Source organism: Aquarana catesbeiana, linkage group LG02, assembly GCF_042186555.1.
Source record: "Aquarana catesbeiana isolate 2022-GZ linkage group LG02, ASM4218655v1, whole genome shotgun sequence".
Classification (NCBI taxonomy): Eukaryota; Metazoa; Chordata; class Amphibia; order Anura; family Ranidae; genus Aquarana; species Aquarana catesbeiana.
Window position 1 is genome coordinate 133,137,012 of NC_133325.1, and position 27,164 is coordinate 133,164,175.

At 42.7% G+C, this 27,164-nt stretch overlaps 1 protein-coding gene across 2 annotated transcripts in view; it reads left to right on the top strand.

The window, feature by feature from the left end:
* ARHGAP20 (Rho GTPase activating protein 20) overlaps window positions 1-27,164 on the top strand; it is a 217,869-nt gene that overhangs the window by 92,032 nt on the left and 98,673 nt on the right. For both annotated transcript variants that reach the window (XM_073613484.1, XM_073613485.1), the window contains 2 exons: window positions 587-757; window positions 20,275-20,424. In XM_073613484.1, the coding sequence (XP_073469585.1) occupies window positions 587-757; window positions 20,275-20,424 (321 nt within the window). The remainder of the gene's footprint in view (window positions 1-586; window positions 758-20,274; window positions 20,425-27,164) is intronic.

Sequence of the window (27,164 nt, forward strand, 5' to 3'; positions counted from 1 at the left end):
ATTGCCAGAAAGCTGTATTGCTATGAAGGTCATGACTAAGCCCTGAATGGGGGGAAACGCATCAAAAGAGTAGGAGTGTGTCTGGCAGTTAGCATGTGCCAGAGTCTGGCTTTGTAAGGTTCTACCACTTTCAATAAAGCTTGTTGGATATGTAGAAAAAACATAGCAAATGTGCAGTCTGTTTGTATCTGCATAATGTGTAAACATTGTACCGTACGGCATTAAAAATGTTTTAGGAGCTTTTAATAACAATATACGGTGTTAAAAGGCTTTCGAATATAACTAAAGACAAAATATTTTTTTATTTTTGGATTGAGTGGAGAGGGATTAAAATATCTGTCAGGTTTTATTGCCGTCTGTGCCCTGTTTGGAAGATTCAGCTTCTCTATTCGTCCTGTTTACCATTATCATTGAAAGTGATAGTAAAAAAAAAATCATCATCCAATCCCTAGAAGGCGCCACCTGAATCAAGTTTTCTTAGCAGAGCTGGGCTTGCTTTTATGTCTATAGTTAAATGTACATTTCTGCTTATTTCAGCATATGCAAGTGTTAGGTTCATTGACATATGTTTCTTACATTTGTATAGGGATGGCTGTTTCTCACCTGTCAGTCCTGAATCATGCCCTCTTGTCCAAGCATTCATCTGCCCAAGTCGAAACTTCATAACACACAGCCACGTTCAGCTGAAGACGGGCCTACAGACCCAGGACCGGCACCTCTTCCTCTTCACTGATATCCTTATCATTGCAAAGTCAAAGTGAGTATAACAAGTCTCATGATTTAAGACTTTTATCATTTAACATTATCTGTCAGCATTCCTGTTTGGAGGTTCAGAAAGAACAATATGCTACACCAATTCTATGTTAAAAGATTATCACAAATAAATTGATATATGAACATAGGGGATGCCCAAAAAAGTATTGGGATGGCCAAAAATCTGGGGAACCTGCCAATCTGAACCTTCTAGCTGCTGTCCTTTAGACATAGAAGACACCTGCAGCTAAACCTATAGCTCTTACCATTAATGAAATGATTTTGTACTAGTGTAACACTGCTACACAAATATGGAAGGAGATTTCTCCTCTTACAATGGTTATGTATTATAGTTGATTGTATTTAGCATATCTTTCTGGAATAATATATGCTTTACTGAACAACCACATAACAGGGTTTTCATTTATGTAAAATAATTTAATTGGTTGCTTTAAAAGTTTTAAGTGGCATTTAAATGTCTTTTCTTTACTATCTTTTATCTTGAAAACTGCATGGAATATAATTCCATGGAATATTCAAGATAAAAGGGTGCATTCCATTATAACTCAACATGTCCTCTGAGTCGATATCTTCCTCATTTAGTTTCATGTAACTCTTTTGATAGCCACATTGTGTTGATTGATGCTGCCTCCTGCTATGTGTATTGATCTGTTCGATGTGTCATCTCTGTCCTGTACAATATTATTATTCCTGATAATACTGTATCTATCCATGCAATACTTTCAATAAAATATTTTAATTTGGATAAAAAAGAAAGATTATTCAACATGTCTATGGATATACCTTACAATATTGGATAGAATTAGAACTTGTGACAATATTTTCATTGCTATATGCAGACAAATACTTGCCCTTATGTTTGGCAGTCTGCTCCTTATATCTTCTCTACTTATAGGAACTTTCCTGTGTCAACTAAGTGTAAATTACAGTTTAGCTCTACTTCTTCTAAAGAAGAAAAAAACATTTTATGGTCAGTGAAGCTGGATACACATGATACAATTTTCTTTAGATTTTTACCTTTAGTACCAAAACCAAATAATATGAGGTCAAACCTTAAGAGTTTCAATTTGTATGCAATCCGACAGGCCCTTGCACTACATGGTTTTGGTAAATCTAAAGGAAAACAGACAACAAAAGTTGTACATTGTGTATGGAGTCTTACTTTGCAATTAAAATTACTTAGCAGTACTCTAGCTGCTGCTGAAAACTAATTTTTCAATGTTTTTAAATCTGCATCCATTACAATAATCCCTGGTAATCCTGCCATTAAAGTCTTCGTTCAGACATTTCCTCTTATAAGGAAGTGGCAGCAGAGAGGCCACGGGAATTCAGCATCACTAAGGTGAAAAAAAGGAAAAACATTTACTTACTCTCTACTCTATTTAACTCTCTCTTCTTTAAAAATTGTCAGTTAAAGCAACTCTGTTTCAAAACATGTAATACAGGTATCCTTACATAGCAAACAAGTAATACCCACTTGTACCACTGCCCTGGCCACCAAACACTCGGGGAGTGTTGGATGCTTGTGCTCTGTGGTTTCCTCTACTGGTCCCTACATCACTACAGAACACCCGGAGCAGTGAAAGGAACCACAACACACAACAGGACCAGGCAGCAGACAAACCCGGAGTGTGCTGGATGCTGAAGCTCTTTTAGCAAGATTATCTCCTCAGCCCAAAGGAGTATTAAAGTTTGGCCTGCGGGACAGAAATTATTTGTTTGCTTTGCACGGATGCCTTTGTTACATATTCTAAAATGGTAGTAAACCCCCCCCCCAAAAAAAAAAAAAAATTGGTTCCCTGCAGGCTTATGTCATAATGTGCTAGTATGCACTGGCATACCTACCTTTCATAGCAAGCCCTCTAGCGGCATGCTGTCACTGCTGCCAGGGCTTCCACTGCTGCCAGGGCTTCCATTTTCACCCAGTCTTACTTCTGGGTTTGCAGGCTCAAGCCATTCTAAGATGTCACTTCCGCACATACACACAGGAACCGTGGGCGCGGCATGGCGCTCTGCATTCCATGGCATACTGTGTGCCCTGAATGCAGAGCGTCACTGCGCATGCACGGGTGATAACATCGGCTCTTGCCGATGTGAATATCTCTTAAACTGTGCAGATTTAGGAGATATTCATTGTACCTACAGGTAAGCCTGATTGTAAGCTTACCTGTAGGTACAAGATAAGGTAGAGACTTTACTACCACTTTAAAAATAGCAACAGTGTCACTTTAAGGCTTCATGCACATGGGGCCCGGGGAGCCACATGTGTCATGTACAGCATGCCATTCAAGTTAATGACTTTACTTGGCCATACATTTGTAAACACTGTGGTTGATTTACTAAAAATGGAGAGGGCAAACTCTGTACAGCAGTGCATGGTAGCCAATCAGCTTCTAACTTCATCCTGTTCATTTAAGCTTTGTCAAAAAAAAATGTAGGCTGATTGGTTTCTCTGTAGAGCTGCACCAGATTTTGCACTCTCTAATTTTAGTAAATCAACCCCATTGATGCTTCTTTGCATTGGTGTTTACTATTAATATAAAGGATTTATATAGCGCCAACATCTTGTGCAGCACTTTATAATGTCGAGGGGGACAGTACAATTACAGAAGGGACAGGAGGACCCTGCTTAGCCGCCCATGTGCTCTCGATGTATTTCCTGAACACAAAACGTCCACGTTTGGGAAATATACCCGACATGCATGCGAAGACAAAGAGTATGTCCATATACAGCCATTCACTTGAATGGCAGGATGTACAGTGGGGACGGAAAGTATTCAGACCCCCTTAAATTTTTCACTCTTTGTTATATTGCAGCCATTTGCTAAAATCATTTAAGTTCATTTTTTTCCTCATTAATGTACACACAGCACCCCATATTGACAGAAAAACACAGAATTGTTGACATTTTTGCACATTTATTAAAAAAGAAAAACTGAAATACCACATGGTCCTAAGTATTCAGACCCTTTGCTCAGTATTTAGTAGAAGCACCCTTTTGATCTAATACAGCCATGAGTTCTTTTGGGAAAGATGCAGAAATTTTTTCACACCTGGATTTGGGGATCCTCTGCCATTTCTCCTTGCAGATCCTCTCCAGGTCTGTCAGGTTGGATGGTAAACGTTGGTGGACAGCCATTTTTAGATCTCTCCAGAGATGCTCAATTGGGTTTAAGTCAGGGCTCTGGCTGGGCCATTCAAGAACAGTCACGGAGTTGTTGTGAAGCCACTCCTTCATTATTTTAGCTGTGTGCTTAGGGTCATTGTCTTGTTGGAAGGTAAACCTTCGCCCCAGTCTGAGGTCCTGAGCACTCTGAAGAAGGTTTTCGTCCAGGATATCCCTGTACTTGGCCGCATTCATCTTTCCCTCGATTGCAACCAGTCGTCCTGTCCCTGCAGCTGAAAGACACCCCTACAGCATGATGCTGCCACCACCATGCTTCACTGTTGGGACTGTATTGGACAGGTGATGAGCAGTGCCTGGTTTTCTCCACACAAACCGCTTAGAATTAAGGCCAAAAAGTTCTATCTTGGTCTCATCAGACCAGAGGATCTTATTTCTCACCATCTTGGAGTCCTTCAGGTGTTTTTTAGCAAACTCCATGCAGGCTTTCATGTTTCTTGCACTAAGGAGAGGCTTCCGTCGGGCCACTCTGCCATAAAGCCTCAACTGGTGGAGGGCTGCAGTGATGGTTGACTTTCTACAACTTTCTCCCATCTCCGGACTGCATCTCTGGAGCTCAGCCACAGTGATCTTTGGGTTCTTCTTTACCTCTCTCACCAAGGCTCTTCTCCCCCAAAAGCTCAGTTTGGCTGGACGGCCAGCTCTAGGAAGGGTTCTGGTCGTCCCAAACATCTTCCATTTAAGTATTATGGGGGCCACTGTGCTCTTAAGAACCTTAAGTGCAGCAGAAATTTTTTTGTAACCTTGGCCAGATCTGTGCCTTGTCACAATTCTGTCTCTTCAGGCAGTTCCTTTGACCTCATGATTCTCATTTGCTCTGACATGCACTGTGAGCTGTAAGGTCTGATGTAGACAGGTGTGCGGCTTTCCTAATCAAGTCCAATCTGTATAATCAAACACAGCTGGACTCAAATAAAGGTGTAGAACCATCTCAAGAATGATCAGAAGAAATGGACAGCACCTGAGTTAAATATATGAGTGTCACAGCAAAGGGTCTGAATACTTAGGACCATGTGATATTTCAGTTTTTCTTTTTTAATAAATCTGCAAAAATGTCAACAATTCTGTGTTTTTCTGTCAATATGGGGTGCTGTGTGTACATTAATGTGGAAAAAAAATGAACTTAAATGATTTTAGCAAATGGCTGCAATATAACAAAGAGTGAAAAATTTAAGGGGGTCTGAATACTTTCCGTCCCCACTGTATATGACAAGTGTGACTACTTGGGTGCGGGAAAGTGCTGGGAAATTTACGATAGGTATAGAAGATACCCATAATAGTGCGAATGAACTGTCAGAATAAGAACATTTTAGTGAATAGTTGTGAAATGTCCAAAAAAAGGGTTGCATAGCAGATTTACATGGTATATATAAAAAAATAAAAATAAAATAAAAACATTGTTTTTAGAATGCTCTGTTATCTTGCATGGAATAACAATAATGATTTGTTATAAAAGAGGAAAATGTAAGTCATTCATCAAACTTCCAGCCTGGACTATAAAAGTGACAGCTCTAGTTTGATTTGTTGCTATGAAGGAGACTTCCACTTTTGTCTCTTTTTGAGTCATTAGGCATTAGCCCCAGTTTCCCATTATTTCAAAGTAGCCGTTGACAAATATAGAAGTAGATCAGACAGTTCTCGATAAGCTGTCAAACATTACCATGATGAACACTATATGACATGCTGTATCATTTTATCTCAAAAGAATCCAAGGTCCAGTATGTGTTAAAATGTGTCCTTGAAAATCATTGTTGTGGTAGGTTGTTATGTCATCTCTGTGATTACATGGGGGGGGGTGTCGATAATACAATGCTGGCAAGCCAGCTTTCCCTTATTATGTAAGAAAGCAGCATCCAGATCATTTGTTTTTCAGGAAGTGCATGTGTTTTGTGTAGTTTGTCTTTTCTAATGGGAACAATCAGGAAAATGAACAATTAAACTTGGGGTAAAATGTTTCCAGGGCTGGCATTATAAAAACCTAATTAGGAAATGATCATATTATCGGTGAATGCTCCGAGCTATTATTGTCAAACAACCGTTCCCAAACTTTTGTCAGTTGTGTACTATTGTCACCACTATTGCAGATGATGTCTAAGTACCAACTACGTGCATTAAAGTGTGTGTATACCCCAACAAAGAACGTCTCTTATTTTCTCTGTGTTTGTTTGCTAAATTTACAATCAAAAGTGTTTTGTTAGATCTGTTCTATAATTGCACAAAAATAGCTGTTGAACCTGCAAGAAATCAAATCAGCTCATGACTACTGATGCACTGTAATCCCAGGCAATATTATGAGGCCTGCTTAGGTGGACTACAGAACACCTCTCCCTATATTATACAGTGGGGGGGAAAAAATTATTTGATCCCCTGATGATTTTGTAAGTTTTCCCGATTACAAAGAAGTGAAGCGTCTATAATTGTTGTCATAGGTGTATTTAAAATGATAGAGACAGAATATCAACTAAAAATCCAGAAAAAAACACATGATACAAATGTTATAAATTGAGTTGTAGTTCAGTGAGTAAAATAAGTATTTGATCCCCTACCATCCAACAATAATTCTGGCTCCCACAGACTGTCTACAGTATGTGCTCATGTGGTATACAGATTAGTCCTGTCAATTTAAGAAGGTGCTCCTAACGACACCTGTCCACAGAATCTCTTTCTTCCATTTAAACCTCAACATCAAGGGCAAGACCAAAGAGCTGTCAAAGGACTTTAGGAACAAGATTGTAGACCTGCACAAGGCTGGAATGGTCCACAAGACCATCAGCAAGAAGCTTGGTGAGAGGGAGACAACTGTTGGAGCGATTATTGGAAGAATGGAAGAAATACAAAATAACCATCAATCGCCCTCGGTCTGGAGCTCCATGCAAGATTTTGCCTCATAGGGTAAGGATGATCATGAGAAAAGTGAGGGATCAGCCCAGAACTACACAGGAGGAGCTTGTGAATGATCGAAGGCAGTTGGGACCACAGTCACCATGCAAACCATTGGTAACACAATACGCTGCCATGGACTTATATTCTGCAGCACCCACAAGGTCCCCCTCCTCAAGAAGGCACATGTATCAGCCCGTCTGAAGTTTGCCAATGAACATCTAAATGATTCAGAGAAGGATTGGGAGAAAGTGCTGTGGTCAGATGAGACCAAAATTTTTCTCTTTGACATTAACTCAAATCGCCATGTTTGGAGGAAGAAAAATGCTGACTATGACCCTAAGAACACCATCCCTACACTCAAGCACGGAGGTGGAAACAATATGCTTTGGGGCTGTTTCTCTGCTAAAGGTGCAGGCCAACTTTTACGCATTATAGGGCCAATGGACGGGGCCATGTATTGTAAAATCTTGGATGGGAACCTTCTTCCCTCAGCCAGAACACTGAAGATGGGTTGTGGATGGGTCTTCCAGCATGACAATGACCCAAAACATACCACCAAGGCAACAAAGGAGTGGCTCAAGAAGAAGCACATTAAGGTCATGGAGTGGTCTAGTCAGTCTCCAGACCTTAATCCTATAGAAAATTTATGGAGCGAGCAGAAAGTTTGAGTTGCCAAGCGACAGTCAAGAAACCCTAAGGATTTAGAGAAGATCTGTAAAGAAGAGTGGACCAAAATCCCTCCTGAGATGTGTGCAAACCCGGTAACCAAATACTAGAAACATCTTACCTCTGTGCTTGCCAACAAGAGTTTCTCCACCAAGTACTAAGTCATGTACTTATTTTACTCACTGAACTGCCACTTAAATCACTTAAATTTATAACATTTGTATCATGGTGTTTTTTCTGCATTTTTGGCTAATATTCTGTCTCTATCATTTAAAATACACCAATGATAAAAATTATAGACCTTTCATTTCTTTGTAATTGGGCAAGCTTACAAAATTTTTAGGGGATCAAATAATTATTTTCCCCACTGTATATATACTGTAAAGGGGGGGGGGGGTAGATACCGTAGTCTTGTCCTAGGGTGACAACACTGCTTCTCAAAACATACAATACGGTAAGTGAATGTTACTCTTGGACAGGTGAAAAATAAAAAGTATGGAAAAAGAAAGCTAATGCAGCCACCACATCTGTGGATTGGTAAGATGCAATGTTTTAAAATTTTGTTCTTTGTTCTTGGGTTTAGATTCACTTTAAAATGTAGCAACCAACGTTTCTTCATAGAATGGGGTCACTTCCTGTCTCTGTGGAGCTGTTACACGGAATAAGTAATCCAGTTGTCACTAGAACAGGAAGGTACAGACAGCTAAAAACATTCTAAACAATTTTAACCTTTCCTCTTTGCGTTCTCTCTGTATTCCAATTAGAAAGATGTTTTGGCTTCCAGTGAGAAATAATTTTCCCAATAAAGACCAGACAGAGGCTCCAACCCTTCTCACTCCATTCAAAACAAAATAAAATGTTTTGGTTGGATAAGGGATTTAAATTGTCAGTCCATTTTATAGTCATTTTTAAGTTGTTGGTAGATGCTGAAAAGTTTAGCCCCTTCACAGTTTATTATATTACTTAAAGTATATGTCAACCCTTACCTTGTAAAACAACCTATTCAGTTATACTGCGGCAGGTTGGCACAGCTGCGCAAGCCATCGTAGCTGTACGTCGCCTCTTTAAGACACTGTAGCAGCGTGTCCCCGGAGCCGATGCACGTGCACGGCAGGCACGATGACTGCCGGGCACCCGCGATTGCTCGTGACACACACAAATCCCGGTTACATCAGGGGAGAGGAGACAGATCGTGTGTTCCTACTAAGTATCTACTAAGATCTCTCTCCTCCTCTAGTCAGCCACCCCCCCCCCCCACAGTTAGAAACACACCTAGGGAATACAGTTAACCCCTTGATCGCCCCCTAGTGTTAACCTCTTCCCTGCCAGTGACATTTATACAGTAATCAGTGGCTATTTTTAGCTCTGATCGCTGTGTAAATGTCACTGGTTCCAAAAAAGTGACAAAAGTGTCCAATGTGTCCATCGCAATGTTGCAGTCCTGATAAAAATCGCAGATCACCGCCATTACTAGTAAAAAAAAATAATAGTAATAACAATGCCATAAATCTATCCCCTATTTTGTAGACGCTATAACAGAAGCAGAGGTGTACAAATACCACTAAAAGAAAGCTCTATTTGTGGGGAAATGTCATAAATTTTGTTTGGGTACAACATCGCCCGACCGCGCAATTGTCAGTTAACCTCCCTGGCGGTATGATTATTTCAGATTTTAGGTGCTGAAAGCGGTACAATTATTTTGCACAGAAATATGGCGTTTCATATTGTAGGCCTGTAATTCTTAGGAATAGTTCACTTAAATCTGTCCAAACAAGAGTCTAGTAGACATCCCGGGTATGATAAAGTTTGAAAAACGAAATAAAAAATTATAATATAATAAATAACTATAAATAATTAAAACACATAATAATATAATAATAATAAAAATTATATAATAATGTAATCAAATCAAAAACACTGAAATTTGCTCAGTTGCAGAATTTTAGCTTTTATTACTTTTAGTGTTTGATGACGGATCTCCCCACAAATCACTATCGCTCAATTCTGCAAGTGATTATAATTTATTATCGCTTTTTTCTAGCTGGTCTAAAACCACTTTTGATGTAAAGAGACAGTTTTGGTTGCTATGGACAATCTCCAGTTTCCTGGCAGAAAGAACAGTTTTATATATATAAAACTGCATGCAGGACACTGGGCAGACCACTAGGGACAAAGGGGATGTGTAGTTATTTGATACAGTACTGTAATCTGTAAGATTACAGTATGCTGTATCTATACTATGTGTTTCACTTTTGAATTTACCGCCGAACTCCGTCCCCGTGCGTCGCAACGCTCGCAGGGAACGGAGCTCGGCACTGTGAATCGAGCGAGACACAGCGGCTCGCCGATCACAGCGGGGAGACATCGCAGGATCCAGGGGACAAGGTAAGTAATCTGTTCCTGGATCCTGCGATGCAAGCCCGAGTCTGGCTCGGGGATACCGCTTTTGGTATGTAAAATCCACCCCGAGCCAGACTCGGGAATACCGCCAGGGAGGTTAAAGCGACACTGTGCCGTATTGCAAAAAATTGCCTGGCCAGGAAGGGTGCAAATACTTCTGGGGCTGAAGTGGTTAACATAGAAATAAATATATTGTCAAAAGTATTGGGACACCTGCCTTTACACCCACATGAACTTTTTTTTTTTTAAACAAGATTTTTTATTGAGCATATTGATATGTTACATCACATTCTGTAGTCAATAGGTCGTTATACATCACATTGAAGATAACATGTTACCTCTACACATATAACACATCCAGTTTCACATGTTTTGTAGTTATTCCTTTCAATGTTAAAAAAAAAAATGCTTTTACTTCATTCAACCTGATTGTTTTGCTCTTTTTTTTTATTTTTTTTATTAAATCTTTATTTTATATATATATATCATATTTTATTGGAAGACCGGTCAGAAAGAAGAGCGTCTGGACAGTCAACATAAACATTGGAAACTTAGTTTCAACCAGAGAAAAACAGACTCCCAAAAGACCCTCCCCTGTATGGACACCCTCCCCTCCCTTCCCACCCCCCCTTATTATTTATCTGCTCATAATATTGTATGCATCCTTTCTTTCAACATTCTACTGTCCACCCTCATCATTGCCTACATTCTTTCCTCTCTATTGCTCCCCTCCTCTTCTACCGATAAGGTATTTTTGGACTCAGTCCACCTACACCACACTTTCCTAAATTTTTTGGGGGCTCCTCTCGCCTCGTATGTCATTCTATACATAAGTACATCAGCATTTATTATTTGTATGCACATTCCCAAGGTGAGTTGTTCATCATGAATCCATCGTCGAGCGATCAGTTTTCTCACCCCAAAATAGAGAAGTCTAAGGAACAGTTTAGTATTTGTATTCATCTCTTCCTGATCAAAAATCCCCAACAGACATCTCATAGGAGAGCATATGTTTGGAAGCCCAAAGTGGTCAGATATGAACTCGGTCACCTGAGACCACAAAGGTCTTATCTTAGGACAATCCCACACCATATGAAGGAAAGTTCCCTCATCTCCCCTACATTTATGACACTCTGGGTTGTCCCTTCTGTGCATTTTAAATAGTCTGGTTGGAGTGTAGTACATCTGGTGTAGATATCGAAGCTGTATCATTCTATCCGTGGAGGAAATCACCGATACGAAATATGTATCGAGTACCTCCTGCCACAATTCCTCAGTCAGTTCCGGAATGAAAGTCGTCCACCTGCTTCTGGGACTAGCGGTCAGGTCAGGTCCTCCCAATCTAATCTCCTTGTAGTATCTAGATATACGCTTAGTCGGTTCCGGGTCAATCACTACCTACCCACATGAACTTTAATGGCATCCCAGTCTTCGTCTGTAGGGTTCAGTATTGAGTTGGCCCACCCTTTGCAGCTATAACAGCTTCAACTCTTCTGGGAAGGCTGTCCACAAGGTTTAGGAGTGTGTCTATGGGAATGTTTGACCATTTTTCTAGAACCACATTTGGTCAGACATTGATGTTGGACAAGAAGGCCTGGCTCGAAATCTGCACTCTAATTCATCCCAAAGGTGTTCTATCTGGTTGAGGTCAGGACTCTGTGTAGACCAGTCATGTTCCTCCACCCCAAACTCGCTTATTCATGTCTTTATGGACTTTGCTTTTTGCACTGGTGCTCAGTCATGTTGGAACAGGAAGGAGCCATCCTAAAACCGTTCCCACAAAGTTGGGAGCATAAAATTGTCCAAAAAATCTTGGTATGCTGATGCCTTAAGAGTTCCCCTCACTGAAACTAAGGGGGCAAGCCCAACCCCTGAAAACAACCCCACACCATAATCTCCTCTCCACCAAATGATTTGGAATAGTGCACAAAGCAAGGTTCGTAAAGACATGGGTGAGCGAGTTTGGAATGGTGATGCAGTTTGGTACAAACTTTGTATGAAGTGTACAAAAGTACACTTCATTTATGTCACTGTAGAGCAGCGTGATGTGCTGCTGTACGGTGACATACTATCCTGTACAAGGCGCTGCAAAAAAATGCAGCATGTCTGCATTTTATTGCAGCCAGTTGCAGCGCAGCTCTGGTTGCAGTGTTAATAAGACACACAGAAAACAATTGTTTTCTGTGTGTCATTGTGGGTGACTGGTGTTTTACAGTGCGGTAAAATGCAGATTACAGCACATAGTATGAATTAGCTCAATTTGTACATGAAGTACAGTCAGGAATTATAGTAGTGAGATCTTGCGGTTGTATCCAGGACATATAAGGAGCAAGAGTCTAACTCTGCCTACTCGACTCCGCATATAGTTAAAATATTACTTTTGGGTGGGCTGACCCTTTAAAAGTCATAGATATTTTACCAATCTATACTGCTACAGCATCATTCCAGCTCTACCGGCTGTCACGAGTTTTCCTACCTCTGCTGGAGCTGTGGGAGGGTATCCCATTATTCATTGGTGTTCACAGCCTATATTATTAGGGTGTGCACCCCAGAGTACAATAACACATGTGTGTATATCAGCAAAGCAGTGGGCGGTGTCATTAGAGCAGAGATTGGTGTCAGTAAGGCAATGGACAGTGTCAGTAGTTTTTTATTTTTATTATTTATTATTATTTTTTACTGTATTTTTTTACAATTTGTTTAGGAGCCCCTTTGGGGGTCTTTGGTGAAATATAAGGGATCTAAACAGACCCCTGATGTCTCACTTTTGAGACCGGGAAAGGGACTGAGATTCTACAGGCCCTTTCTCTGCAGCCTCAGCTGCACTGGACAGTGAACAAATGGGAAGTGCTCTGTGCTGAGAGGCTTCCTGTTCATTCACAAACTTCAGTTAAGAATGAACACAGGAGCGATCGGTACAGATCGCTCACTGTGTTCATTCAGAAAAGGAAGGGGCTAGAAAAAGAAATATTTTCTGGTCCCTCCCCCCGTTCTTTATCATGAAACATCGCCCGCAACAGCTGGCGGGAGAGGAGAGGAGGGAAGCTGGCAGCACTGCAGGGGGAAACAGGGGGCTCCAGGAAGTTCGGAGAATCGCCCCCCCCCCCCCCATGGTGTGATTAGGGTGTGCCCAGGCACACCTGGCACACCCTATGCCATCATTACCATCCCGATGTGGTACAGCTCCACATTGTAAGAGAGACAGATTTTTTTTACAATGTGTTTTTAAATGTATTTTCTATATTATGTTGAGTGTTACAAATAATATATAAAAAAATACATATTTATAAAAAAAATTTTAGAAGGGAATGTGATTTATTGTTTGAATGTTATTTACAACTTGCAGCCAACAGGTGTTGTTAAGCTGCAAGTAAGCTTTTAGCTCTGTGAATACGTTCTTATAGCTGTTGTGCTAGCAGCATAGCTCCCAACTGTCCCTGATTAGGAGGGACTGACCCTGATTTGGAATAATGTCCCTCTGTCCCTCTTTCCCCCTCATTGTCCCTCATTTTGGTCTGATCTATATAGTTGTATAAAAAAAGCACTCTGACTTGAACTTTCAAAAATAGTTTCCCAGTGTTAAACCTTTCATCAATTTCTAAATTGCTGCATTTGTAAATATTAAAAGCCAATATAAAGGAATAGTAGTGGTAAAAAAAAGCCCTTGTGGATTTCATTAACCTTTTTTTTTGGTTAATTCTCCTTTAACCACTTAAGGATTGTTTTGGATTTTAGGTGTTTACATGTTTAATACAGGTTTTGTTGCTAGAAAATTACTTAGAACCCCCAAACATTATATATTGTTTTTTTTCTAACACCCTAGAGAATAAAATGGCAGTCAATGCAATACTTTTTTTTGCACCGTATTTGCGCAGCGGTCTTATAAGCGCACTTTTTTTGGAAAAAAATCACTTTTTTGAATAAAAAAATAAGACAACAGTAAAGTTAGCCCATTTTTTTAATAATGTGAAATATAATGTTACGCCAAGTAAATTGATACCCAACATGTCATACTTCAAAATTGAGGCCGCTCGTGGAATGGCGTCAAACTTTTACCCTCAAAAATCTCCATAGGCGACGTTTAAAAAATTCTACAGGTTGCATGTTTTGTGTTACAGAGGAGGTCTAGGGCTAGAATTATTGCACTCGCTCTAACGATCACGGCGATACCTCACATGTGTGGTTTGACCACCGTTTTCATATGCGGGTACTACTCAGGTATGCGTCCGCTTCTGCACGCGAGCTCGCCGGGACGGGGGGGTTTTTAGAAATTTTTTTTTATTTCTATTATTTATTTTACGTTATTTTATTTATTTTTACACAGTTTAAAAAAAAAAATTGTGTCACTTTTATTCCTATTACAAGGAATGTAAACATCCCTTGTAATAGAAAAAAGCATGACAGGTCCTCTTAAATATGAGATCTGGGGTCAAAAAGACCTCAGATCTCATATTTACACTAAAATGCAATAAAAAAAAAAGTCATTTAAAAAAATGACATTGAAAAAAATGTGCCTTTAAGACGTATGGGCGGAAGTGACGTTTTGACGTCGCTTCCGCCCAGCAGTGTCATGGAGACGAGTGGGCGCCATCTTAGCCTCACTCGTCTCCAGGCACAGCATGGAGAAGGACGCGATCGCCTCCGCCGCTACCGACGGCTCCGGTAAGCGGCGGAGGGCATCGGATCGCGGCGGGAGGGGGGGCCCCTCTCCCGCCACCGATAAAAGTGATCTTGCGGCGAATCCACTGCAGAGACCACTTAAAGCCGACCGCCACACGAAAACGGGGATACCAGGGTTATGGCAGCTAGCTGCTGCCATAACAACGATATCCGCCGCCAAAGTTTGGACGTACATCGGCATGCGGCGGTCGGCAAGTGGTTATGTGGGTGTGGCAGGAGGTGTGTCCTATGCCTACATACGTTTGCTGGTAGGTGTCCCTCATTCCCATCTCAAAATATTGAGAGGTATGTAGCAGGGTCTTTTAGTTTGTAGTTTGTCATAAAAGGAAGTAGTGCTGGGCTTTCTTACTAAAAAGCCCAGCTTTTTTTTTTTTTTGTGTTTTATACAAAAAATTATTATTTTTATAGTTTTTATTATATATATTTTCCTTTAAGCAGATCATGTTCACTTACTGTGTATAGCTAGAAAGCATGATAGATACATGAGAACATTTTATTTACGTAGGTGTGTGTTACCACTGACAGTTCCAGCTGAAGAATGCAGCATGTTTATGGACAAAGGATATGATGTGACTGTTAGACATAATCTCTCATTTATAAACCTAACATAGTAAACATGACCTTGGGTATTAAAGGAAGTCACTGTGTGTTCTTATGCTGGACATAATCCTCCCTTCCCCAGCAGAGAAATGCGGCTGACCTGTTAGGTAATCTGTTGGAAGTGGCCTGGATTTCTGCTCTTTCTAGCTGGTTCTAAACCTATTCTGCTGCTTTTACCAGGTTTTAATGACAAATGCACTTCTAAAGCAGAGGCTGTTCATATATTGAAGGCATTTAAATAGTATAAAGAAATACATTTCCTATACCTTGGCCCCCCCATGGCAGAGAACATAGAAATAGTAATTTGATAAAGAAGAAAGTCTATACAATAGAAAAGAGAATATTGTTTTTAAATGCAGAGCTGGTAAAATCACCAAATAATGCAAGTTAAAGCAAATGGGACCTGGCCTAAGATAATTGGAAAGAAACAGCAATTCTAAGATGTAGGGATATTGTGGCACCTAAAGGTCTATAGTTTTGATTCACTACTACAAATGTTTTTTGTAAAGAATACCCAATATCAGATGCAAGAAAAGTAAAACAAAAACAGCATTTTTGCTCGCACACGATGGATGATGGAAATCAGCAGAGCTTTACCACTAAGTTCTGGGGAAAATGGGTGCACCGGCACTCGCAAAGTGCAAAGTCTATTTGCCCTTAGTAAATCAAACCCGAATGCCCCGTACACACGATCGGACATTCCGACAACAAAATCCATGTTTTTTTTTTTCCGACAGATGTTAGCTCAAACTTGTCTTGCAATACACGGTCACACAAATCTTGTCGGAAATTTCAAAAGTCAAGAACGCGGTGACGTACAACACGTACGACAAGCCGAGAAAAATTAAGTTTAGAAGCCAGTGCGGCTCTTCTGCTTGATTCCGAGCATGCGTGGAACTTTGTTCCTCAGTATTGTGTACACACGATCGGAATTTACCACAACGGATTTTGTTGTCAGAAAATTATAGATCCAGATCTCAAATTTTGTGTGTCGGAAATTCTGATGGAAAATGTCCAATGGAGCCTACACGCGGTCGGAATTTCCGACAACAAGCTCCCATCAAACATTTTCCGTCGGAAAATCCGATTGTGTGTACGGGGCATAAGGCTCCATTCACACCCGGGCGATTTGAATCGCTGCAAAACACAGGAAGAGTCGCACAACAAATGGTGGCAAAATTGCACGAACAAAATCGCAGGACGCGTGTCGCCCAAAAGATTCCGCCCGCGATTGAAATCGCCCAGGTGTAAATGGAGCATAAGTGTAGCTAAAATTAAAAACATAAATACCAGCACAATGGACATAACTTATCAGTAGAATGTATCCCTTGTGCTGATTCCTCTGCTTTTAGTTAAAATACTCCTCTGTCCTTGTCCCCCCTCCTGCTGCCGTAATCTGCCTGTGGGGCAGGTTAAAGTGTTTATTACCCCAACACTTCATATTTCTGATATGTGGCTGCTGTACCATGTACTTGTATGAGAAAGTCTCCTGTTCTCTTTGTTTGGCTTCCTTTGTGTGAAATCCCTGGTGTTCCTGCCAGCCCCTCTGCTTTTCTAATAAAAACTGACCACACTAGGCAGGAGAACACACCGTGGTCAGTTCTCTAGTTATGCTGGGAACTCAGTATACCCTCCTCCAATGATCAATGACTTGTCCTGACACGCTCCCACTGCACGGCCATTCGCAGATCAGTTACTGCTGCTTCTACTCCCCTCAGCTCTTAGGCAGCTGAGAACAGAGGGAATGTGATCACTTATAAAAACTGGGAAAAAGGGTATTTATAAAGTATTTTTATATCTATACAAAAATGTTTTGCCTTTCATTTCTATTTTAAACTAAATGGGTTGTTTTACAAGGTGATTGTTTACAATCACTTTAAATTCAACTAAGGGACTGGAACAGGCACTCATTAAAAAAGCGGACCTTCAGTCATTTTTTTATCTTTCCATCTATTAAATCTTCTCCCCTTGTTGTTTTAACTTTGGATAGTAAAACATTTTTTTTTCTGCCAGTAAATACCTTATACAGCCCACTTCCTGTTTCTTGTCTGGTAAAAGGCCTAGGCTTATGATATCATGCACAGCTCTCTCTCACTCTCATTAGAGTTTGCCAAGAAGGGAGGGGGTGAGTCATAGGAGGGTCAATGAGAGCTGCAGGGCTGCAGAGCTGGAGGTGTGCCTCTGTGTGTCTGTGTAAATCCAGGAAGTGAACAGGCAGCAGCTTCAGCTGCCCACAGTTAAAATGGTTGCAGCCAGACTCAGTGGAAGGAGATTTCTGCAGTATATTTGGCAAGTACAAAATCACAGTATATATAAAATAATATGTAAAGTGGTTTGAGGGATGCCTCAGAATGGCAAAGATTTTTGTTTCACTAATTTTGTGAGCAGATTGCAATTCCTCTTTAAGAGAGCCAGACCTGGTGGCTGTGTGGGTTCTTTGGTGGCTAAGCAGGGTCTCTGGTGGCTATTTGGGGTCTCTTGTGGCTGTGTGGGTTCTCTGGTGGGTATGCAGGGTCTCTTGTGGCTATGCAGGGTCTCTAGTGGCTGTGTGGGTTATCTGGAGGCTATGCAGGGTCTTGGTGTCTATCTGGGTTCTCTGGTGGCTATTTGGGGTCTCTTCTGGCTATGCAGGGGTTTTTGGTGGATGTGTGGGTTCTCTGGTGGCTATTTGGGGTCTCTGGTGGCTGTGTGGGCTCTCTGGTGGCTATGCAGTGTCTCTGGTGGCTGTGTGGGTTCTCTGGTGGCTGTGTGGGCTCTCTGGTGGCTATGCAGGGTCTCTGGTGGCTATGTGAGGTCGCTGGTGGCTATGCAGGGGTCTCAGGCGGCTGTGTGGGTTCTCTGGTGGCTATGCAGAGTCTCTGGTGGTTGTGTGGAGTCTCTGGTAGCTATGTGGGGTCTCTGGTGGCTATGCAGGGGTCTCTGGTGGCTGTGTGGGTTCTCTGGTGGCTAAGCAGGGTCTCTGGTGGCTAAGCAGGGTCTCTGGTGGCTATTTGGGGTCTCAGGTGGCTGTGTGGAGTCTCTGGTGGCTATGTGGGGTCTCTGGTGGCTATGCAGGGGTCTCTGGTGGCTGTGTGGGTTCTCTGGTGGCTAAGCATTGTCTCTGGTGGCTATTTGGGGTCTCTGATGGCTGTGTGGGGTCTCTGGTGGCTAGGCAGGGGTCTCTGGTGGCTGTGTGGGTTCTCTGGTGGCTAAGCAGGGTCTCTGGTGGCTATTTGGGGTCTCTGATGGCTGTGTGGGGTCTCTGGTGGCTATGCAGGGGTCTCTGGTGGCTGTGTGGGTTCTCTGGTGGCTAAGCAGGGTCTCTGGTGGCTATGCAGGGTCTCTGGTGGCTATGCAGGGGTTTTTGGTGGATGTGTGGGTTCTCTGGTGGCTATTTGGGGTCTCTGGTGGCTGTGTGGGCTCTCTGGTGGCTATGCAGGGTCTCTGGTGGCTGTGTGGGTTCTCTGGTGGCTGTGTGGGCTCTCTGGTGGCTATGCAGGGTCTCTGGTGGCTATGTGAGGTCGCTGGTGGCTATGCAGGGGTGTCAGGCAGCTGTGTGGGTTCTCTGGTGGCTATGCAGAGTCTCTGGTGGCTGTGTGGAGTCTCTGGTAGCTATGTGGGGTCTCTGGCGGCTATGCAGGGGTCTCTGGTGGCTGTGTGGGTTCTCTGGGGGCTAAGCAGGGTCTCTGGTGGCTAAGCAGGGTCTCTGGTGGCTATTTGGGGTCTCTGGTGGCTGTGTGGGGTCTCTGGTGGCTATGTGGGGTCTCTGGTGGCTATGCAGGGGTCTCTGGTGGCTGTATGGGTTCTCTGGTGGCTAAGCATTGTCTCTGGTGGCTATTTGGGGTCTCTGATGGCTGTGTGGGGTCTCTGGTGGCTATGCAGGGGTCTCTGGTGGCTGTGTGGGTTCTCTGGTGGCTAAGCAGGGTCCCTGGTGGCTATTTGGGGTCTCTGATGGCTGTGTGGGGTCTCTGGTGGTTATGCAGGGGTCTCTGGTGGCTGTGTGGGTTCTCCGGTGGCTAAGCAGGGTCTCTGGTGGCTATGTGGGGTCTCTGGTGGCTATGCAGGGGTCTCAGGCAGCTGTGTGGGTTCTCTTTTGGCTACTCAGGGCCTCTGGTGGCTATTTGGGGTCTCTGGTGGCTGTGTGGGGTCTCTGGTGGCTATGTTGGGTCTCTGGTGGCTGCGTGAGTTGTCTGGTTACTATGCGGGGTCTCTGGCCTACCACAGTGCTCCCCCCAACCCCTCACTAGCCTGCCACTGCCCCCCCCCCCCATGAGAAGAATAGGAAAAGGAAGGAGAGAGAAATGGGGGAGATAGAAAAGGAGAGAAAGGGGGAGAAGGGGAGAGAGGGAGGGGGGAAAGAGGTAGGGGGTGAGAGAGGGACTCTCACCTTACCACAGCTCGCCGGCTCCTTTTTACCAGTTGTGTTTAGCAAGGCTGCCGAGGCACAGTCACAGCCCGGGACTCTGACCTGCTCTCCCAATTGAGCTACTGTAGAGATCGGAGGTTGCAGCCACCACCTCCTGCTTCCGCTTCGCTCTCCTGTCACCGAACGGTCAGTCCACAGCCACCCCTGGTGTCACCCCTCTGGCAGGTGTCACCCTGGTGCGGTTCACACACCCATAGCAGTGCCACTGCTTCTTTGCAGTCCTTGTAGTGTCCCTTCTGCCTTGGGGGTGCCCCTAACGTTCCCTAACTACACTTCTTTTGCTGCGGTGCCCCTGATCTTTTGGTAACTCAGTAGAGCCACCGCTATGGTGTGCATTCTCTACCTAATGACTACACAGTTACGTGCAGCCTCTCTGTGTGCCATCATACTACTTTAAGAGTAAAGATTCATCTTCTCATTCCTACATATGTAGGACAATGTGTTATTTTTTATAATACTGTCTCATGCTGTGTCTACAAAATGCATGTTTTGTGAAACTGAGTCCAGCTTCTCTTCCTTTTTGTTACATAGCGTGCATGACACAGATACAATCAACAGATTTGCTGCACAGATATAGAAATGATTTACAGGCCCAGATGAGTTAGATACAACAAATTCTTCTTGGTCTGCAGTTGTTATTGACAATATTTTCTACTAATGTATGCCTTTATTTTATTTGTAGATCCCCATCCCACTATAAACTGAAGCACCATGTGCGAGTCAGTGAGATGTGGACAGCATCATGCATGGAGGAAGTCTGTGAAGGCAGCACATACCCAGAGAGGTCATTTGTTATTGGCTGGCCAATCACCAACTGCGTTGCCACCTTCAGGTATGTGTGGTCATTCTGATATTTATTCCATAGGAAGGGGATTGAAATGGCTGAAACAAAAATGTTACTGTGGAAGGCAGTGGAATGAACTTTCTTCAGAAATGCTTGGCTTATGGGGCTGGGCGCATGATACCTCTGTAGAGCTGGTGTTCCCTAGATCCAGGAGATGACAGTTGAGTAGAGTTGCCACCTCATCCCTTTAAACCCGAACACATATGAATTATACAGGTTCTGGGGCTAATTTAATGCAGATAAGGCACCAAACGAGTTTAATTAATTACCACCTAAATCAGCCACAGAACCTGTGTAATTAATATGTGTTCGGTTTTAATGGGATGAGGTGGCAACCCTACAGATGAGAAATGTGTCCTATATGGTTGCTGCACCAGGCATGTTCTACTCGATCGAGGTACCAAGACAGACCTGGAACACAATGGTGGGAATGTATAATTTAGCTGGCTGGGGATCTTAAGAAATCCCCTTGGAAAGAACCAGAGACCAATGTAAAGGACAAACATTACATTGGTTGCTATTTGGAACATTTTCAGATTACCCCGTTTTTGGTAATAAATCACCTCGATGCACAAAGCTTTAACACAAGGGTAAAATTCCATAATTGGATGCAGCTGTTCTTCAGACATTAATTTTTGGTCAGCTGAACGGAAGCATGTGAGGTGGGAGGGGGATGACACGGTCTATAAAAAATATCATTGATGTTTAACCAGTTTATATTTTGCCTTCCCTAGTTACTGCTTTCCTCCTCATCAACACGAGGAACACATTTTTTAATTAAAACCTTTAATTTTTTTATTACATACATTATTTAAACCCAGTGACAACATCACTGGTTCTCTTGGCTTTTCTATGAAGTTTATGCAGATTATGGCAGTTGGGAGGGGCTGAAGAGGATGCCTTTTGGGAGGAGTTATGCAAATATCAAAATGCCTTGATAGGCAGCTGTCAGTCTGGAGGAGGGGCATTCCTAGCCAGGTTGTATTTGCATGCAGACAGCACTAGGTAACACCCACATGTAACGCTGAGCCTTCATGATTTAACTGAATAAAACTGAAATCCAGTAAATGAAGTTGGTGGGCCAGGGACAGTAAGGCCTCATACACACTGAGCATAAAAAAATTATGCTTATATAGGCGTTTGGCATTTTTATTTTTAGCCTGTATAAACAATTCTATGATAGCCTATTTGTCCATGCACGTTTGGGCATTTACAGTGATATTTGCAGAAGAGAACAGATGTATAGGCACTTCAACCTTCCCACATAACAGCTCCGCCCGGTGCTCAGACCTCGAGGCTGCCGACACCTCCAATGTACCAGAATAAGGGAAGGGATGGTCAGCACTCAGGATGACATCCAAAAAATAGTATTCCTTTATTGAATAGACACCGTAAAAACATCCTATGCATTTCAGACGTTTGTCCTCTTTCATGGCTGATAAAAAACAGAATAAGTAACACTTAACCATTCCCGCCCATGCTATAGCTGAATGACAGCTTACTGTGCCTGGAGGCTGTCATATGATGTCCTCCCATGATCACGCTGCCCGTGTGCCCCCTGCGGTCCATAAAGACATAGATGAGTGAGTTTGGGGTGGAGGAACTTGACTGGCCTGCACAGAGTCCTAACCTGATCCCGATAGAATAGTTCTGGGATGAATTAGAATGGAGACTGCGAGCCAGGCCTTCTCATCCACATCAGTACCTGACCTCACAAATGCGCTTCTGGAAGAATGGTCAAACATTCCCATAGACACACTCCCAAACCTTGTGGACAGCATTCCCAGAAGAGTTGAAGCTGTTATAGCTGCCAAGGGTCATCCATCTCAATATTGAACCCTACGGACTAAGACTGGGATGCCATTCAAATTCATATGTGTGTAAAGGGAGGCGTCCCAATACTTTTGGTAATATAGTGTATTTGCAGAGGATTGTTTTCAGGCTTAAAAAATGGAAGAAAACCATCAAAAGTGTGTTTTTGAGAGGAGCTTTTGGGCAGAAAAAATGCTTGACACACAAAATGCACCTAAACGTGATGTTAGGAGCCTTCAGAGTTTTCAAGTGTACATTGATTACAGTGGAAGATGAGCAGAGAGTAATGTTTTGGGGAAAAAAAAACACTTATAAAAGCAAATGCCCATAAACTCGCATAAACTCTTGTGCAATATGAGCCACTATATGCATCTTTATGCTGCTTTTTCTGCCAGTGGTTCTCAATTTTTTTCAGCCGCCTAGTGTGTATGGACCTTAAAGTGATATTAAAGTCTCATTTTTTTTTCGTTTAACCACTTGCTTACTGGGCACTTAAACCCTATCCAGACCAATTTTCAGCTTTCAGCGCTGACGCACTTTGAATGACAATTGCGCGGTCATACAACACTGTACCCAAATTAAATTTTTATCATTTTTTCAGCACAAATAGAGCTTTCTTTTGGTGGTATTTGATCACCTCTGCGGTTTTTATTTTTTGTTAAAAAAATGTAAAAATACTGAATTAAAAAAAAAAAAAAAAAAAATTTATATTTTGATATAAAAATTTTAAAACAGGAAATTTTTCTCCTTCTTTGATGTACGCTGATGAGGCGGCACTGATGGGCACTGATAGGTGGCAGTGATGGGCATTGATGGGTGGCAATAATGGGCACTGATCGGTTACACTGATAGGCAGCACTGCTAGGTGGCACTGATTGGCACCACTGGTGGGCATTGATAGGTGGCACTTGTGGGCATTGATAAGAGGTACTCATGGGCATCGATAGGTGGCACTGGGGGGCACTGTGGGCACTGTCAGGTGGCAATGGCAGGTGGAACAGATGAGGCATAATTGCCTCTTCCTCTTCGGGACCGTTGTCCCTTGCAGATGAGCCGATGAGCCAGCGATCAGCTTTTTTTTCTCCTCACACTGTCAGTGTGAGGAGAAAAAAAAAATGATTACCGAGCTTTTGTTTACATCATGTGATCAGCTGTCATTGGCTGACAGCTGATCACATGGTAAGGGGCCGGAACCGGCCCCCTACTCGGATCAGTGATCACCCAAGTCTCAGTGACTTGGTGATCACAACGTGCAGGGCGCATGCACAGGGGATACAGGGAAATTCAGGTCCGCACTGTGGCCATCATTCGGCTATAGCGCGGATGCCAAGAGGTTAAAAATAAAAAACATGTGATACTTACCTGCCCTGTGCAGTAGTTTTGCAGAGAGCAGCCGGATCCTCCTTTTCTCGGGTCCCACTTCTGTGCTCCTGGCCCCTCCCTCCTGCCGAGTGCCCCCCCACAGCAAGCAGCTTGCTATGGGGGCACCTGAGCTGAGCCACTGCTCTGTGTGTCCATTCAGACACAGAGCCGTAGTTCGGCTCTGCCCACTCTCTCTCCTAATTGGCTCATTTAATTTGAGTGACAGCAGTGGGAGCCAATAGGGTTGTGTCTGAGCCAATCAGGGGGTAGAGTCTCGGACAGCCGGGGCTTTTGTGCAAGATCGCTGGATGGAGAAGGGGCTCAGGGAAGTATTAGGGGGTGCTGGGGCGAGCTGCACATGCATACTGTGACAGCTCAGGGATGTATCTATGAAGACTTGTAAAGTTACTGAGGGAATGTAAACGAGACTGCTCATATGACTATAGTGAACCCTTGACAGGTTGTTTTTAATTAGAAAAATAGCTTCTGTTACATATATTGTTAATATTCATTTTTTACCAAAAAGTTTCTTTTTAAAGGACTCTTTCCTTACCCATTCCACAATGGAAACAGACGCTTGAATTCTCTTTAAATAAATATCTTTGGTGCATACAATCAGGAATGTGATATACAGTTGTAACTGTCTGAAATAAATTACTGGATTCGTTTTTCTGTACCTTAGAAAAATTTACAACTGTTTAATGAAGTGTAAGCAATTGAATATTTGAAGAATTCATTTGTGTAAATTTTAGAGACAGTTGCGTGTTAATATTCCCTTGATAAACAATATTTTGGCTGCAGCTGCTAGTTGGATGAGCTGCAATGAAAATGAGTTCTTGTTAAAGGACTCACTGCCGTGCTGTTCAAAGAGATCCCAGCTCTGTTTTGTAAATTCTGTTATTATTAATTATAATAACTTTTATGTCTTCCCCATAAAGAGAGCTGGAGCGTTATTGTTGTGCTTCAAACACAGGGCAACACACTCATAGACACAAATGTTTTTCACATTCTGTGCATTACATGCCTCTGGTTTTCAATGTAAAATTAGTTTTGATCCTTGCCCTGGAGTTATTTTAGACAAATATGTTGTTTATAGACTGGATCTGATAATGACTGTAATTGTGATCCTTGCCTAAGCTGATGATAGTGCAAGCTTAAGTGAACCTGTGGACCAACTATGGACATTTAAGTACAGTAAAACCTTGGTTTGAGAGCGTTTTGCAAGACAGGCAAAATTTTTAAACAAATTTTGACTTGACATGCAAGCGATGTCTTGATATATAAGTACCGTCATGTCACAACTGGGTATAAAAGAGAAGCGAGGCGCCTCTAAATGTAGCAATATGGTCACATTTAAAGAAGGTACAACATTTAGCAACTCACATGGTTGATGAATAAAACAGTCACATCTAAGTATACAGGCATCTGGGGTAAAGCTGTCCACATAGACTGTCCTCCACACCACCATTGACGTCATCCCTTCCACAAGCGCTTCAAGCCTCGCTTTCAGATCGCTCTACTGCAGGGTAGTCTTCCTGGTTACGATTGCAGACTGACAGCAGTGAGAGCCGGCGGTGTGGAGGACAGTCTATGTGGACAGCTTTACCCCGGATGCCTGCATACTTAGATGTGCCTCTTTTAATCAACCATGAGAGTTGCTAAATGTTGTACCTTCATTAAATGTAACCATATTGCTACACTTAGAGGCACCTCTCTTCTCTTTTATACTCTGTAGCTCCTGCTGGATTTGCTTCTAATCCCCTTGTAGAGGCTTCCATTTGTGGATGGACATTTTATGGTTACACAACCTATTACATTGCTATAATATTTTTATATAGACTATAAACTGAAGGACTTATGCATAAATGGTTGTGGAACGAATCATTTGAGTTTCCATTATTTCTTATGGTGAAATTCGCTTTGATATACAAGTACTTTGGATTACAAGCATGTTTCCAGAACAAATTATGCTCACAATCCAAGGTTTTACTGTATTTACAAATTCTGCACAGTAAATACGCTTTAAGGCTAGTGCACTAACTTGCATTACGTTACACATTAATTTACTTTAAATGAGCTGCCAACACATCCCAGCATGTTTAAAACCTCAATGAACCCTTTGTTGGGGGAACCCAAAGCACAAGAGTACTTTTCTGTGTGTTGCGATACCCTGCAGTACAGTTATGTAGTCTTTGGGGGTGCAACGTGACAGTGTTTACCCAGCCTAAAGCAAGGCCTAACTGATCTCTGTAGCTGCAGGCCCTGTGGAGCAATTTATCCTGAAACGTCCATAAGAGAAGCAGTGAAACCATTCAAGTCTGGTTTCAGCACTCTGCTCTCCCCCTCTTCCTATGCTCCTGCTATGTCAGGGGGATCAAACTCAATTTCATCTCACGGGCCACATCAGCAGTATGGTTTCCCTCAAAGGGCTGGTTGTATCTTTAGGACTATGTATCTACTCTTTTATTATTCAGATGTGCGTTACATACAGAATGCTGAGTTTAGGAGTATGCTATGTACAGGATAGAGTTCAGGGGTGTGCTGTGTACAAAGTGCAGGGTTTAGGGGTGCACTATGAACAGAGTGCAGAGTTTAGTGGTGCACTATGCACAGAGTGCAGAGTTTAGTGGTGCACTATGCACAGAGTGCAGAGTTTAGGGGTGCACTATGCACAAAGTGCAGAGTTCAGGGGTGTACTATGCACAGAGTGCAGAGTTTAGGGGAGCGTTACAAACAGTTCAGGTTTAGGGGAGCTCTATGAACAGAGTGCAGAGTTTAGGGGTGCACTATGAACAGAGTGCAGAGTTTAGGGGTGCACTATGCACAGAATGCAGAGTTTAGAGGTGCACTATGCACGGAGTGCAAAGATTAGGGGTGCGTTTCAAACAGTGCAGGGTTTAGGGGTGAGTTATGTGCAAAGTTGAGGAGTGCACTATGTATAGAGAGCAGAGTTCAGGGGTGCGCTGTGTTCAGATTGCAGAGTCTAAGGGTGCACTATGCACAGAGTCCAGAAATTAGGGGTGCGCTATGCACAGAGTGCAGAGTTTAGGGGTGCGTTACAAACAGTGCAGCGTTTAGGGGGGTGCTATGAACAGAGTGCAGAGTTTAGGGGTGGGCTATGAACAGAGTGCAGAGTTTAGGGGTGCGCTATGCACAGAGTGCAGATTTTAGGGGTTCGTTACAAACAGTGCAGGGTTTAGGGGTGTGCTATGAACAGAGTGCAGAGTTTAGGGGTGGGCTATTAACAGAGTGCAGAGTTTAGGGGTGCACTATGCACAGAGTGCAAAGTTTAAGGGTGCATTACAAACAGTTCAGAGTTTAGGGGTGCGTTACATACAGAGTGCAGAGTTGAGGAGTGCACTATGTATAGAGTGCAGAGTTCAGGGGTGCATGGTGTTCAGAGTGCAAGGTTTAGGGGTGTGCTATACACATTGTGCAACACCATCCCAGCCCCCAAGCTTTCTTGCATCTCTACTGTCTCCTTCCTCTGTCTACATAGTCAGCTCTCTCTACTACCTGTGTATTTGGCTCCGTTATACTGCCCTGTGTAGATG